The sequence below is a fragment of the Pristis pectinata genome, chromosome 1, assembly GCF_009764475.1.
Source record: "Pristis pectinata isolate sPriPec2 chromosome 1, sPriPec2.1.pri, whole genome shotgun sequence".
Classification (NCBI taxonomy): Eukaryota; Metazoa; Chordata; class Chondrichthyes; order Rhinopristiformes; family Pristidae; genus Pristis; species Pristis pectinata.
Window position 1 is genome coordinate 117,611,516 of NC_067405.1, and position 16,449 is coordinate 117,627,964.

Genomic DNA, 16,449 nt, shown 5'->3' on the forward strand with positions numbered 1-16,449 from the left:
AGGAATTTCCTCATGGGAGTGTGGGAATTGCACATGATGTTTTTGTTATGAGGGAGTATGGATATTTTCAGTAGTTGGCACTGTCCAGAGGGTTGGATCCTGGGAGAGAAGGGATGGTGTTTCCTTTCTTGGCTCCTCAGACTGGTACATTCTCTATCCACACCATTTAAGTGAAAATACAACGAGAGTTATGCAACTATCAGAACAATAACAGCAAGCAGCATTGGTCACCTCAAGGCAAGATTGTGTTGCTTGCATCAGTCTAGGTGTGCCCCACAGCAGATGCAAAGACTTTGTCCTCATGTACTGAGCAATCTAACAAACCTGAAGCCTGTGCCAGAGGAAGAACAACAAGGAGACCCAAAGCTTGAGGTCTGTTCAGCAATGCCTGAAGAATAGCAGGAGCAGCGGAGAGGAAACGGCTGCAGCCATGAAGAACATGGTGTTTGTCTCTGTTAACATGATTAGCAATATTAATGCCTGGCAACTTGTGGCTAAAATAAAACAAGCATTTTTGTAAGTGACTCTCAGAAGTGATTTGGATTATAAATCTGGCCTTCCCTGCAAAGGCTTACTGCACCATTGCTTTAGTGGCTTGCTAAAGCATTTCTGTATTTCCCTGATGAGTGGCACCTTTCTTAAAGAACTCAGATTTCTGCATTAAAGAACATTTTCTATGAGGATTTCCACTCTGTAGATGTGCAGATCACCTTAATGCATCATGAAATTTCTTTCAGCATTGCTCCATAGTGTGGGATTGTCACTCCTGGATGAGACTATGGGTGCCACCTCTTACCAGGCTCTTCTTGCAGATGGTGCAGTGCATGTCCTTGTCCCCGTGATTGCATGCATCTTCATGTGTCTCATGGAACAGGACTTGCACGTTCTTTGAGCTCTGTCCCTCTCTCCTACAGCCTTTGTCTCCTTCATGGCAATCAAAGCTTGTGTCGCTCCTGTGTGGATACTATGTGGAGCGTGACTTTTTGAGCACTGACACCATTCACTAAATGCAGTGCAATAATGTTTCAGGGAACACACAAAATTCAGCAAAGTTTCATTGAAGAACACGTAGGTCCCATTTTACCACCAGTTTCTGCATGTAAACCACTCTCTGCATGTAAACCACTCTGACGTCATCTCAAACTGGATTTTGTACAATTTCACAGTTTTGTCTGGGATTCTATTGGCATTGGCACTGAACTGAATATGTTTTAAATTAACCAACGGTGGGTATAATACAAGTTTTAGGTCTGTAACTTTTATTCTGACAAGAACAACTGAAGCAAATATTATCTTGTGTCACTTTATGATCACCTTGACAGAAGATTTATCCTAAATTTCCTTAGTTTAGAATGAAGAACAACTTTGCTGGATCATGAACAGCTCAATAGATTTATCTTTAAACTGTTATTGTACCTTCAAGGACAATTAAACAAACTATAATCACTGAAAAACATGAATACTACTCATCACTATACATTGCAGAACATCAGACTCACTTGCCTTAATAACACAAACTCCACAGACTGAAGTTGGACTAATGAAACTCTTCAAGTTCTGAAATAGTACCCAAGGAAAACCATGTACTTACTTTGTTAAACAATGTTGCAAAAACTTCTTGATGACTGTTCATATCAATGCCATCATAGAGCTTCATTAACTCTTCATCATCATCACCTTTAGTATCCTCAAAGGTTAAACATTGGACTAATAAATCTTCATCATCTTGTTCCCTTAAGGAATACATCATCATACAAATTATATTTGTGCATTTCCCTTGAACAAAACACTAGTACAACTCAATCAGGTGATGTCTTTCTGTGGCTTAAGCCAAGCACTCAAGTAATGTGAGAGTTAAATTCATTTATATTTAGACTTATCATTTAAAGATAAAAATAAGGATATAAATTTTTCTTTAATTAATGGATTGCAATCAATAAATTTGAGCATAATTTTGGGAAACATTATGTTAAATATATTTAAACTGAGTAATCTACATGAATAAGCCATACCTTAATGATGGCAGTATATCCAGCAGATGGAGACCTAAAAACAACAGTTTAATAATATTATTTGGTATGCATCAAATGGAGACATACATTTGTTTCAGTTAATATGCTCTGAGTAGTTTTTTAATACCATCATTTTACATAATGCTTGTGTAAAGCAGACTTAGCCTGATGTTACTTGCTGTTGGAAGCAAAGGAAATAGTGGCCTGAAAGGTAGTTTTTACTTTAAACTTAACTATTAAAGTAGAGGAAGCTAAAACTTTGGATGCATCAAATATTCAATTTGCATTGTTTTTATTTTTGAAACAAACATGGTTACTTGGTGCACAAATTATCTCCAACATTAGGTATATATTTCAGAGCAAGCCACTGTTGAAACTGAGCAGGTGACAATTATTTATGCAAATGTTTGTTTTTTCACAACATTTAAAGTGGCATTATTTCTCTTGTCTTATGTTAATGGATTTTAAGGCAGCCGTAATGAAATTAGCATCATATTCCATTTTGTTTATTCATTTTTCCAATGTTAAAGAATAGTTTTGACTTATATTTTGCAGTTTTGAAATATAACCTATATGAACTAAGAATGTGCCACTTTAAGGAGAATTGCCAATGAAAGAGCATGAATCAAGTGTGGTATTGCTCAGAATCTAAAGCAACTTGATCAGAATACTAATGAAAACTATTTGGGGCATAATTGCTTAATCCACGGCAGCTGCTTGATTTAAGTGACAACTACATAGAAAAGGTTTTGATTTTATAGAAATTAATAGAAGGGTGTACTAATTGTAGCAACTAGATGTTCCTTTATAAGTCCCATGCACTCAAATATTATATTGTTTATCAAATATATTAAGCATAATCAATGTCAGGTGGAACAGTATTCTCTCAGATATCTCACAGCCTTATGAACATATAAATGATTGTATTAAATTCAAGCAAGAGTTGATAATGGTTTGAAATATCTACTTTCTAAGAATGAATAGACATTGAGACAATTACAATTGACATTCCTGGGATTAATAATCTGTTCCAATAATCTGCCAACACTTCTTCAGTAGTTATTGAACCACTTAACCAGGACACAGCTGTGGTGTGTGGAATCATTGAATACCTTTCAAAACAAAAGAGGGAATCCTTTACAGTGATTGATATTTCTTTGAATTGGTATTTCTTTGTATGTTTTACCAAAGGTGTTCTATCCAAGGTCTGGAAGCAACTGTGCTTTCTACTGTAGAGCATTGGTGGTCCTTATGTTTAAGGAAAATATTGTGTATGCAAATTATTATAGTGGCTTTCTAAGATTTGGGAAATCCCAAAGCACAGGGTGGGCTGGATAGTAAGCAGTTGAATTAAATAAGGAACATTTACCTATGAATTCATTCCGCAGTTGCGTACGAGGTATCAGTTCCTCACATCCTAAAATGATGGCGTTGATGACACTCAGCAGTATTGTCATATATGGAACATTATCAGTAGTCTGGAGTTCATTCATAATTACACTAAATCGATATTGTTGTCTTTTCACAGTCTATCATAAAAAAAAGCAAGGAAAATCAGTAAGTTTAAATGTTGCTGTTAATTCCTGGGGAACAGTAAGTGATGAGTGGGATCTATTTACCATTACATGGAAGTAGGGAAGGGAAATTCATTTTAACTAATTTAGTAGAAATGGTGCCAAGACTGCTGGGGATTGATCATGTGGTCAAAGTGAGCTTAGTAGAGCCTGAGGGAGGAAAGAAAGATGTGGATACAGGAGTGCATGCTGGAAGGGAAGGTTGACTTGGGATAGTGGGAAGCAACAGAGATAGCTGAATTTCATCAAATTTAAATGTAAAGAGATTCTTATGTTTGTTGTCAAAGCTAAGTGTAGAGAAGGACATAATTGCTCCAGGAACTAACTTAGTGGTTATCTTTGTTCTCCAGGATAATCCTGGAATGGGGAAGGTTTTCATGGAAGGAACATATCCAATTGTGCTCTATGGATCAAATGGAGGATGGAGTTTGTATGCAGGACTTGCTTAAGGAGAGCAGTTATGGAGGTTGTAAATGGAGGAATGATCAGGAGTTACAAGAGTAAGGAGTTTAGGACAAGCGGCAAATATAAGGCCAAAGCCTAAACAGCTGGCATCTTGAATATCCTAACCTAAGTAAACGTGGGCAAGGGAACTGTGTCAGCCCTTGTCTTTAATCACAGCTTTGAGAATAGGTTGAACACATGAGATGGCAAGGCCAGAGTACTGGTTGTGAAAATAAATGAGGGAAAAGAATGATCTAAAGGCACTAAGTTTATCGTGGGAATGAGGAAGTGTATCACTTGGCTCTCTTGAGGTTATTGTAAGGTAAAAGGACATTGTATACGTCATTTTTCTCTGGGTAGCAACTCTGATTTATGAAATAGATCCAGGGAATTCTTTATGTATTGAGTTCATTATCTAGTAAAGGTAATTTACTTGGATGAGGAAATTCCCGTGAAATTAACAAACACAAATTCTGAATTTTCATTGAATAAACAAAACAAACTAAACAAGAATGTTGCCAGGACTTGAGGGACTGAGTTATAGCAAGAAGTTGGACAGGCTGGGACTGTTCATTTTGGGAAAATTACTTTTCTAGCATGTTTGTACTATTTCTAGTGTAGTAGTGTGTTGTGAAATAAAAGAGAAACTGCTAGAAATAGTAGATCAGGCAGAATGTGTGGAGCAAGAAACAGAGCGTATGTGTCAGATTGATGGCCTTTCATCTGAACTGAGAAATTTTAGAAATAACACAAGCTGCAGACAAAGGGGAGGGAACAGAGGGAATCTCTGATAAGTGGAGACCACAAGAAACTGAATGACACAAGTGGTGGAGTGCTGGCTAGGAGAGGGAGGTAAAGGCTTGTTCATCACAGTTCGTCTCTCTGGAGGAAGTGTAACTGGGAGGAAGGAGAATTAAAGCAGAAAAGGGGTTTCAGTCCATCAATTAATACTGTAATAGGTTGCATAATCAATGTGATTAAATTGGTAAATATAGAATGCTTAGTTTCAGCCTTTTTAAAACATATGTATCAAAACAATTTAAGATCATCTTTTCCATTTTGCCTTGCACAATATAAATATGCAGCAGCGTTACATTGTACTTTTGTTACAGCTGTGAATGGATGTTAACTTGCATTGAGTAAGTGCAAGATTTTATTTTGTGGAATTCAAACAGTTATTGAATGCACAGGAAGCTACATTAAAAAAAATGGAATTCTAAATGGAAGATACATCTGGCTAATTTTGTCAGGTGTGTCCTGTCCCTCTATAACATTCTTGGATGTGTAACTAAGCCGGAAGTCTTTGCTGTATTGATAAACAAATGACAGGAAACTCTAATGGTTAAATCACAATAGAACAATTAACCATTGGGAGGAGACAGAAGAGACTGCAGATGCTGGAATCTGGAGCAAGAAACAAACTGCTGAAGGAATGCTGTGTGTCAAGCAGCTGAGTTCCTCCAGCAGTTTGTTCTTTACTAAACCTCGTGAGGACCAGGACTGGGTATTGTGTGCATACAAGATGTGAGGGAAGAGGTGTTGTTGTTCTAGGCTCAGAGCCAGAACTAGAAGGGATCTGACTTGCCTCCGTAAATGGACAACCAAAAGAATGAATTAAATTCATGATTAACCTTGGAGTTTACCAGTCCACATCATGGAAAAGAGAAGAACTGAGAAAATTGGGTTAAGGATGGGTGGGGTAAATTGATTGAAGAAATCCAGTAAATCTGTTAACTTCTGAGACTTTGAATCTAATATTGGGATCACAACGTATAACCTTATGATGTTGTTGAGTGCTGGTCAATCTTGATTAAATTGGGACCTTGCCTTTAATTCAATAAAGTCACGGTACCCATCTGGTAGTCCCATTGAGCCTTGGTTCAGGAAGAAGGGTCTTGACCCGAAATGTTGATTGCTTGCTTTTCTCCATGGATGCTGCCTGGCCTGCTGAGTTCCTCCAGCACTATAGTGTTTTTCATCTAGATTCCAGCATCTGCAGTCCTTTGTTTCTCTAGTTTCCACAGCCTCAAGTCTGATAGTTCCTCAACTCCATAAAGCTCACTTTTAACTCCTCCCCAAGTTCTACAAGCAGGACTGTAAGGGTAGAGTTGCTGTTTCAGGCTATTGGAGTCATAGAGTCACCCAACATGGAAGGAGGCCCTTTGGCCTAACTGGTCCATGCCAACCAAGATGCCCATCTAAGCTAGTTCCATTTACCAGTGTTTCGCCCATATTCCTCTAAACTTTTCCTATCCATGTACCTGTCCAAGAGTCTTTTAAATGTCATTAAGGTACCTGTCTCAATCACTTCCTCTGGCAGCTTATTACATATACAGATCACCCACTGAGTGAAAATGTTGCCCCTCATGTTCATAATAATTCTCTGTCCTTTTAACTTAAACCTATACCCTCTAGTTCTTGATCCCCTAAGCCTGTGAAAAAGACTGTGCATTGACCCTATCTGTGCCCCTCATGATGTTATACATCCCTACAAAATCACCGCTCATTCTCCTATGTTCCAATGAATAAACTCCTAGCCTGCTCAACCTCTCTTGATAACTCTGTCCCTTGAGTCCTGGCAACATCCTCGTAAGTCTTTTCTGTACTCTTTCCAGCTCAATGGCATCTTTCCCATAGCAGAGTGACCAAAACTGAACACTATTCCAAATGCAGCCTCACCAACACATATGTAATATCCTTGCCCTCCTTCCCACACCAGGATGATGTGGGAGCCTTCACTTCTTCCATGTACAGATACTCAATCAGTTCCTGCACTCATACAGAATTCTCACTTTCTTTTCTGTCACTTCAAGAGCTTCATGTGTTCCATATCTGTCTCTTATCTTCTGTTTCTTGACATCTCTACCTCTCTCAGAAAATGTTAGCAATATATAATGAGTACAAGCTCATAGGCTCCCACAGCTATCTCGATGACACCTCCTCAAACCCTGCATCTTCTAAAGACTCCGTTCCATTCTCCCAGTTTCTCTAGCTCTGTTGTATCTGTTCTGATGATACTTTTCACCCCATTGTTTCCTGTTTTTCCTGAACTATGACTTCCCCTCTACCATAGCTGGCAGAACACTCAGCCACATCTCCTCTCTTTCTCATACGGCTGTCCTCACCCAAAGCATGTTTAGAGTTTCCCGTGCTCTCACCTTCCACCCTACCAATCTCCATGTTCTCTGGACCATTTACCATAATTTCTGGCACCTTCAGGATTCCACCACCTGACACATCTTCCCCTCCCCACCGTTTCAGCATTCCAAAAGGACCATTCTTTCTGCAGCTCCCTTGTTTGCCCTTCTATCTCCACCAACCACTCCCCTTCTCATGGCACTTTTGCAAATATAGGTGATGCAATGTCTGCCTTTTACTTCATCCCTTCCCACCATTCAGGGACCCAAATGGTCCTTCTAGGTGAAGCAGGGATTCAATTTCACTTCTTCCAATCTAATGTGTTGCATTTGGTGCTCCCAATGTGGTCTCTTCTACACTGGAGAAACCAAATATAGGTTGGGTGGCCACTATTCAGTTCATAAAGGTGATGCTGAGCTTTAATTCTCCATCCCACTCCTATTCTGACTTCTGTCTTTGGCCTCCTGCTCTGTTTCAACAAAGCCCAACATTAAGCTTGAGAAATAACATCTCATCTTACATTTAGGCATATTTGCAGCCCTCAAGATTCAGTGTTGAAATAAAAAAATTCAGAGAGCCAGCTCTTGTGTCAGAACTGGCCAGTCCTGAAATCCACCTGTAACATTAACACAATTTTTCTCTTTTCACAGATGCTACCTGATTTGCTGGGTCTTTCCAGCATTCTCTTTTATTCCATTTTTCCAACAATTACTGTGTTCTGCATCTCACGGTTCTGGCATGTTTTTTGTTCTCGAATGATCATCATTCCTCTCCCTTGATTTACACTCTTCTGGACAGATCAGCTGTGATTTACCAGATGCCACAGAAAGCAATTGTGTCACCTGAACAACCTGGTCTCCAGCCTCTCACAGAGAATCCCTTTGTCCCCCTTCCCCCTCCTACTCTCTGCAATTTAAAACTTTCTTTATTCCCCTCACTTTTCATATTCTGATGCAGATTATTGACCTGATACATGGACTCTGTTTCTCACCACACATATGTTGCCTGATCTGCTGAATATCTTCAGCATTTTCCATTTTAGTTGCAAAATCTTGCACCCTGTATCATTTGCAAAAGTGAATAATGAATACAGATGGTATTTTTATTTAAGCAGTAATTTGTGTTGGACTTCTGTATTTTAAATGTGATTCTTGTAGTTTTTTTCTCTCTGTGATCCTTACAGGTCTCACAGTCATTGACAGAATTACAAAATACTGCTTTTCTATCCTGTCGGAGAAAGTCCAGTGGTTTAGCAGGAGGGTCATGTTACTGATAACTGCATTTTTAACATGTTTATATCATCAAATGTCATGATATGTTTTGAACAATAGCTTTACACTTGCCTTGTAGTTTTCCAGTGCATCCAAAGCCAGATTGTGGCCTTCTGAGGAGTAGATGGATAGCGCTGCTAACAGCTCGAAGACTTGTTTCTTTACTGTGATGTTCGCTGTATCCAAAGCTGCAAATCAAAATTTTTATTATTATTATTATTTTGGATGAAAGCAAAATTTTACCTGAGGCAGCAAAACCTTATAGTTATAAATATGCTTGTTCTTGCTATTTTTTGCGACATCTTAAATACAAATCTCACTTCTAACCATTAAACTAAATTTGATCAGAACTTAATGGCCCAGATTGTGTGGTCTAATGATAGCAAAGCTGTCAGTTTTTATCATAAAACTGACAGAAAATTCTGAGTCTTCACATGCATGGTTAAGTCCAGAAATCCAGACATTGCTACTCTCTGATAACCTCTCCATTACATGGTGAGCCAGTGAAGTCTTTCAGAGGGAAACCAGTAAATTGATGAGACTGAAACTTTATGCTAACTACTCTCACTGCAATACCCTGCCTTCTTGCTTCAGATCTAGCTGATTTCTTTCATGGACTATGAAGATATAATTTATTTTGCTGAACCATATCTCAGGCCTTGAATCACCAATTTTCTGTGTGATGTCTCCAGTGAGATAACTACCTCAAAATTACAATTTAAAAATAAATAACTGTTTTTAGTTAGTTTATAATATTTTAGCTTTTGTAAATTCATGCATTTATCATTCTGCAAAATTTCATAAAGTTGGTTTAAAAATTACAGTTTTTACTTCATGAATGGTTTCTGAGAATTCTTCAAAGAAGTTGGTTGCTCAGCCTGTTAAATGCCAGATAGTTCATACCTGTTTGCAGTTGAGATTGGGATTGGAAAATCCATGCTAGTGACAGTGCTCTATCCTTGTCACTGAAAGATTGTTGCCCTTGACTGGAAGACCATAGGTGTTGCCTCAGGATAAGGACCAAGGTCAGGAGTAATTTCTTCACCCAGAAGATTGTGATTCCCTTGTAATTCTCTGCCCCAAAGCACTGCAGATGTTCCGGCACTGAATATTGACACTGAGAGATTTTGGAATCCAGAGAGATCAAAGGATATGTGCAACAGGTAGAAAATCATTGAGCGGGGAGATCTGACAGAGTCAAGTGAAAAGGAAGTCCAGGTTCAACTGGACATGTGGCCAGATCCTGTTTCTTGTGGTCTGTTCTGCTTGTCACTTAGTACTGTCACTTTGTTGCTGACTGCTAAACCCAGATCATTATTGACCAGTAAGGTGGAGAAATGTGTTTTTTTTTAAAGTAGATGAAAATCTTTCATGTGTTGGGATACTTTGCTATTTAATGCTCTTGTAAATATATTCCAGAATGGATAGTTCATGATGTGAGTAAATGAGCATCAGAGAAGAACTGTTTAATATAAATATTGCTGCATGTGCATGATGCTGTAAAGGATAGTGAGTGGATTTCTCCTATTGAAGTCTTTTATGTCTTCCTCTAAAATCTTAGAAAAAATTAGCTCTCAAGGAAAAGATTTTCATCCTCCAGGAGGACAGTTAATCAAATTATATTACATTTAAAAGCAACTTTCTTTCTTATATCTTGTCTTTGGTCTTGAAAACTTACTCATGATGCTGAGGGCACTCTTAAGGTACTAAATGAATACTTTGTGTTCATCTTCATCAGTGAAGAGTATGCTACTGAAGTAGTTGTCCAGGAGGAGATCACTGAGATATTAGACATGCCAAAAGTTGATAGCATTGGAAGTGTTGGGAGAGCAGGTGGGATGCATCCTGGGATTTTGAGGAAAGTATGAGAGGAACTGGTGGGGGCACTGACCATAATCTTGTATGGTTCTTTGGATACAGGGATGGTGCCAGAGGACTGGAGAGTGGCAAATTTTACTCCCTTGTTCAAAAATGGTGAGTAAGGATAAACCCAGCAACTAACCCAGCCAGTCAGATTAACCTCAATGCTTTTAGAAATATCCATCTGGGGAAGGATTAGTAGTCTTCTGGAGGAAAATGGAGTAATTAAATCAAGCCAGAATGTTAAGGATAAATTGTGTTTTACTATAGAGACAAAGTTGGCTAAGTTACAGACAACAAAGGGTTGCCTTGAAGTTTTTCAGACTGCGTGTAAGTAATAGTGATGGACCCCAGGGATCATTGTCTGGGCCATTGCTTTTTTTGATCCATGTTAATGACCTTGGTTTTAGGGTGCAAGACACAATTTCTATATTTGTGAATGACCCAAAGCTTGACATTAGTGTGAACTACATAGAAGATGGGCAGCAGGATATAAACAGGCTGGTGGAATGGGCAGATGCATGCATATGAATTATACTCTGTACCTTTATGCATCTTGGTAGGAAGAATGAGGAGAGGCAATGTAGTGTAAAGGAGCAGAGGGACCTGTGGGTATGGGTGCACCAGTCATCGAAAGCAACAGAGCAGGTTGAGACAGTGGTCAATAAGGCACACAAAATTCTGGGCTTTATCAATAAAGGTACAGAGTATAATAGCAGGAAAGTCATGTTGAACATTTTAAAACATTAGTGTGGTCTTAACTAGAGTATTGTGTTCAATTCTGCTCCTCTCATTTTGGGGTGAATGTGGGGGCACGAGAAAGGGTCCAGAGAAGATTTACAAGAATGGTTCCTGGAATGAGCATTGATAGTTACAAGGATGGATTAGAGAGGCTGGGAATGATTCCTTTAGAAAAGAGGAGGCCAAAGGGAGATCTGATAGAAGTACATAAAATAATGAAAGAGCCTTGTCTGAGTGGATAATGGAAGGACATTCCCATTGGTGCCAGGGTCAAGGACCAAAGGTCACAGGTATAAAATAAAAGTGAAGAGTATTAATTATTTCATGAGGAAAAACTTCTTTATGTAGGTTGTGATGGAAACTGGAACACCCTACCTGCAGACATGGAGGAGGCTGGTTCCATTGTGAGCTTCAGGAGGAAACTGGATAAATATATAGTAAAGAAAGATCTACAAGGCTACAGGTAAAGGGCTGGGTTGTGGAGCTGGAGAGTTGCTCTGGTAGAGAGCTGGTATGGACATGATGGGTTGAATGGCTTCCTTCTGTGCTGTAATCAGTCTATGACTGTGTGTGATTTTTGGCAGCTTGTTGCTTCTATTTAAAACACTTTTGATGTATTATATGTGCAACAGAGATTGTACTTGATTCAAACTATGTTGCTTTACAAGATAAGGAGGATGCTGGAGATTACTGTGAAGGATTATGGAAACTACTGATGAAGACGGATACATGTCTCGCTGTATTGCACTGACCCATGTCTGTAAATGAAAAATTAAAACCTCTGAATTTCTTCTAAATCATCTCCAAGAGAAAAATGATACTAGGTTAAAGATGGGATGTTGTAAATTGTTGTTATGCTTTATCATAAGGAATGATTGATTATATTGCTTGGATAAACCAGAGTCTGTATAGTTCAAGCAAAAGCAAGATAGTTAAGTGTGAATACAACTCTTATTCTTCCTCTTCTCTTCCCTGTCATACCTCAGAATCAAGCATGACTTGCTTCATTCCAGCATTGAGGGGTGTGAGGTTGTTCATGAGGTCAATGTGGGAACTGCAGACTCTTCAGCTCTTTGATCATATCCTTGAATCTTTTCTTCTTCCCACCTGGTTATCTCTTCCCATGAAAGACCATCTGTTTTGGGACTCTGATGGGTGTGCAACCAACATGGCCTGCCCATTGGAGCTGGCTGATGATAACTAGGGCCTCAAAACTGGTTGTTGGCCTGGGAGAGGATGTTGACAGTGGTTTGTTTTTCGTTCCACTCAATATGTAGTCATGCTGGTACAGTGAAGTACTTTAAACTCAGAGGCATTGTTTCCAGATTTAAGCTAATAGTAATGCTGATTTACTGAGTCACATCCATTCTAAAACATAGGGTCATGTTAAATTATAAAAGGAGCATTGTCTTTCTTTTGGTTCTCCCTTGCAAACTCATTTTTCTCTTGCAAAGCAATATTTGTCATTATTATAAATAAAAAAAGCTGAAGTTATGAATAAATGTTAAGGCAGCACTATTGCCAATCTACCAGTACTCTCAGTGTTTTTCTAGAATGTTGTTGACATAGGGTCTTCAGTGAATAGAAAGGGGAATGAAGTAGCCTTTTAGTTGGAATAAAAACTAATTATTTTAGCTGAGTGGAATACAATGCAAAATCCTGGATTATTTTTACTAGTGATTCAGATAATTACTTAATGAAAACATCACTGTAATTTCAGTTTGCTGAACTAAAAATTATTAAACAATTGGTTCACTATGTCTCTACTTAGCAAACTGCCTTCCTTTAAAAATCTAATTTTATATATGTGTATTGTAATTTCCATACATAAATATTTCAAAAAAGAAAAAAAAATTAATGCATTTTATTTTCAGAAGTGTATGATGTTTCAGCTTTTTCTTTAATCGTGCATGTGTTCCGATCTTTAATTTGTTTCAGGTTTATAAAATTAATTTGAGGGTTGTGCCTTCTGCTTCCTGGTGTGTGGTGACTTAGACTTCTTTAATGTCATTGGCTGCTCAGCCAGATGATGATATCTCAGTTGTTTGTGCACAGTAATTGTGTTGGACTGATGACTGATTGGAGTAGGCATTGGTAAAAGAAGAGATTTTTGCCACAGTGATAGCTAGATCCTTTTGGGTAATTTGCTTTCAGGACAGTGGAAAGAACTATTGCTTTACCATTGGCTGCAAATTTTCGGTGATGTAGCGTAGGTTATGGTAACTCATTATTTTTTGATGATTTCAATTTCAGTCAAATGTAAACAAAATTGATTTTTTCATTATTGATAACTTCTATTGCGTTGCAGAGTTTATAATCCATTCTCATACACCTGAAAATGATTATTTGGAGAACTTCATTTATTTCTTATGTTAATTTTTGTTTCCATTTCCAGTGAGATTTATTGGTTTGCTGAGGATAAACCTGGCACATAAACAGTTGAAACATTAAACAGTGTATTAAAGCTCCACTGAAACATTTTATTCCATACCTTGGGAAAGTTTCCGGACATAACCTGCATTATTTATAATGTAGTCAATGCCTTTTGAAGAGTTCATCACGGCCCGTACACATTTCACACAGGTGAGTTGCAAGAGTGCATCGGTTATCTTTGCCACACCTCTGCCGGACAATCTATCCAGGGCCTCCAGCAGTAAATCAAGGCCACCGAGCTCCAGGAATTGTACCATCCAGCCATTATCGCTGTTTTCCAGTCGCTTCTTTAGGCCTGAGTAATTCACAACAGTTGGGATCTGTAGCCAACGGATACAGAGCTCAGGCTCAGCATTTTCCAGGTTGGCTTCGGTATTGTCTGCGTCAGGGGAAGTGACTTTCTCCTTCACGAGAGCCCATTTCTTCAGTTTATTTTCCTGCTTTGCAGCCATATTAATTCTGTCCTTGGTTCACCTGTGAAATCGAATGCAAAGAGTTTGTTAAAATGATGTTTTGAGTTTTGAAATCTGATCAAATCCAACATCAGCTTGCAGTATCACTGGCGTGATTGCACTTCAGCACAAGTCTGCACCAGTAGCAAAAGAGCATTCCTGTTGTAAGTTGGACTTTTAAAATAACCCCATTTCTTCATGCTGTGAGATGCAAGTTAGTACAAAAACAACATAGAGACAGCATAGGTAGGCCATTTAGCCCAACAATCCTCTCTACTGAGGGCATGGCTGATCTGTGATCTAATCCTATATACCTGTCCTTCTTTCATATTCCTTAATAACTTTGGTGAACAAAATCTATCAGTGACAGATTTAAAATCAACAATTCTGGAAGAGAATTCCAAACCTCTGTCACCTTTTGCACATCTCAGTGTTTCGTAATTTTTCTCCAGAAAAGCCTGATTCTCATTTTTGGGCTGATGACTTCTGGTTCTATATTATTATTATTTTAGAGTTATAGTTGTGGACCATGGAAACAGGGCCTTTGGCCTTCCAAGTCTGTGCTGACCGTTAAGTGCCCATTTACAATAAGACTACACTAATCCTATTTTGTTCTAACACCATCAGATTTTACTTTCAATGTGGCACTCTTGCAGAATATCAGAAGAGCTCACTTAAAATCAGATTCAAGAGTGCAAATCCTTTCAGATAATTTTCACAGCAGAATCGTAATGGTGATAATATGCTGTGTAAAAACAGGAAAGAAAAATGGGAGATGAGAGGAATATTTTCTTTTGTGTGATTCTGAGTTTTGGCAGATAGAATGAAAATAGTGAGCTAGGCAACAAAGTGGTGCCACCAGTAGAGCTGCTGCCTCACCGCACCAGAGCCCTGGGTTCAATCCTGACCTCAGGTGCTGCCTGTGTGGAGTTTGCACATTCTCCCTATGACTGTGTGGGTTTTCTCCAGGTGCTCCAGTTTCTTCCACATCCAAACATGGTGTTGGTTGGTGGGTTAATCAGTCACTGTAAATTGCCCCGTGTGTATGTGAGTGGTAGAATCCGGGGAGAGTTGATGAGAAAATAGGGAGAATAAAAAACGTGGGATTATAAAATAAGATAAAATATCTTTATTAGTCACATGTACATCGAAACACACAGTGAAATACATCTTTTGCGTGGAGTGTTCTGGGGACAGCCTGCAAGTGTCATCACGCTTTTGGTGCCAACATAGCATGCCCACAACTTCCTAACCCGTACGTCTTTGGAATGTGGGAGGAAACCGGAGCACCCGGAGGAAACCCACGCAGACACGGGGAGAACATACAAGCTCCTTACAGACAGTGGCTGGATTTGAACCCGGGTTGCTGGCACTGTAAAGCATTATGCTAACTGCTAAATGTAGGTTTAGCGTAAATGGTGGGCACTTACTCTGCAGGCTGAAGAGCCTGTTTCTGCACTGTATCTACGACTGTTTCCATGATAAATCTGCTATTTTGTTGATTTCTGATTAATGAGCTCAGAGAGAAAGACTGAGCAGTTTTTTACTGAAGTGAAGTCAGACAAGCTGGAGGAAGGTCACCCACAGCAGCACAGCAGCTTTATTGTTCAATGTTGAGTGTGTTTCATCGATGGGGGGAGAGGTTTCCTACCAATGAGCAACAGCTTCTTTCTCCACTGTGCTCACAAGAGCTTTGAGTAGCTGGCTTTAACTCGGGGCATCTTAAATTAATCTACAGTGAACTGTGGAATTTCCCTAATGCACTGGCTGTGGTTTATATTTAACTTTCTGTCAGAAGGAATCTCATATTAGGGCCCTTTAAATAAATAATTGCACATAAACGGAAGACATCCAGGATTCAGTAAAAATAGAATTCTTAAAACAAAGATGAGTAACAAGGCTCACTCTTTTCAAACATGAATTGCAGATTACTCTTTAAGCTGTTGCAAGGCTTCACACAAATGGAGCACATAAAAATGGACCCGTGGGTGGATACACAGCATCATGGTCCACCCATGGGTTTTACCTCTTTCTCATTTAAGCTCTTGGGTAGAATACGAGTACAAGAACAGCACTAGTTGTAATCCGATTGATCTAAAAAACAGCTTTCTAATTCAGGAAATGGTCATGTCGGTGAATCAGGATGTAGTTCCTTCACAGTTTAATTTCATAGTTTCCTGCTCTTTAGACTTGGAATAGATTGCTGAGCCCTGGTTTGGTCGTGCTTTTCATTCATGCACAAGTGAGGGTGTCTCTGCCAAGGCCAGAATTCGTAGCTCAGCAGAATGGTGGAGTGAGGAAACTAATTTCAGGGACTGGAGGTTAAATTCAGCATGTCCATGCTCCCAGTGGGACGTTAAAGGGAGTTCAGGTCAGAAATACAGCAGTGGTGCAGCAGGGAAAACTCTCCCTATGTGTAGAGGAACCTCCTGGGATTGCTAAATTCAATCCAGTATTAAATCTACCTCATGATGAAATGCAAAATCAATTTTTTAAAAGGCTGGCATTTATGACATGACATAAT

At 39.0% G+C, this 16,449-nt stretch overlaps 1 protein-coding gene across 8 annotated transcripts in view; it reads right to left on the reverse strand.

Moving 5' to 3' along the window:
• inf2 (inverted formin 2) overlaps window positions 1-16,449 on the reverse strand; it is an 80,153-nt gene that overhangs the window by 33,491 nt on the left and 30,213 nt on the right. For all 8 annotated transcript variants that reach the window (XM_052018131.1, XM_052018123.1, XM_052018115.1 and 5 more), the window contains exons 2-6: window positions 13,532-13,947; window positions 8,512-8,627; window positions 3,382-3,541; window positions 2,013-2,046; window positions 1,592-1,733 (exon numbers count right to left, since the gene is read on the reverse strand). In XM_052018131.1, coding sequence (XP_051874091.1) covers window positions 1,592-1,733; window positions 2,013-2,046; window positions 3,382-3,541; window positions 8,512-8,627; window positions 13,532-13,925 — 846 coding nt within the window. In that variant the 5' untranslated portion in view covers window positions 13,926-13,947. The remainder of the gene's footprint in view (window positions 1-1,591; window positions 1,734-2,012; window positions 2,047-3,381; window positions 3,542-8,511; window positions 8,628-13,531; window positions 13,948-16,449) is intronic.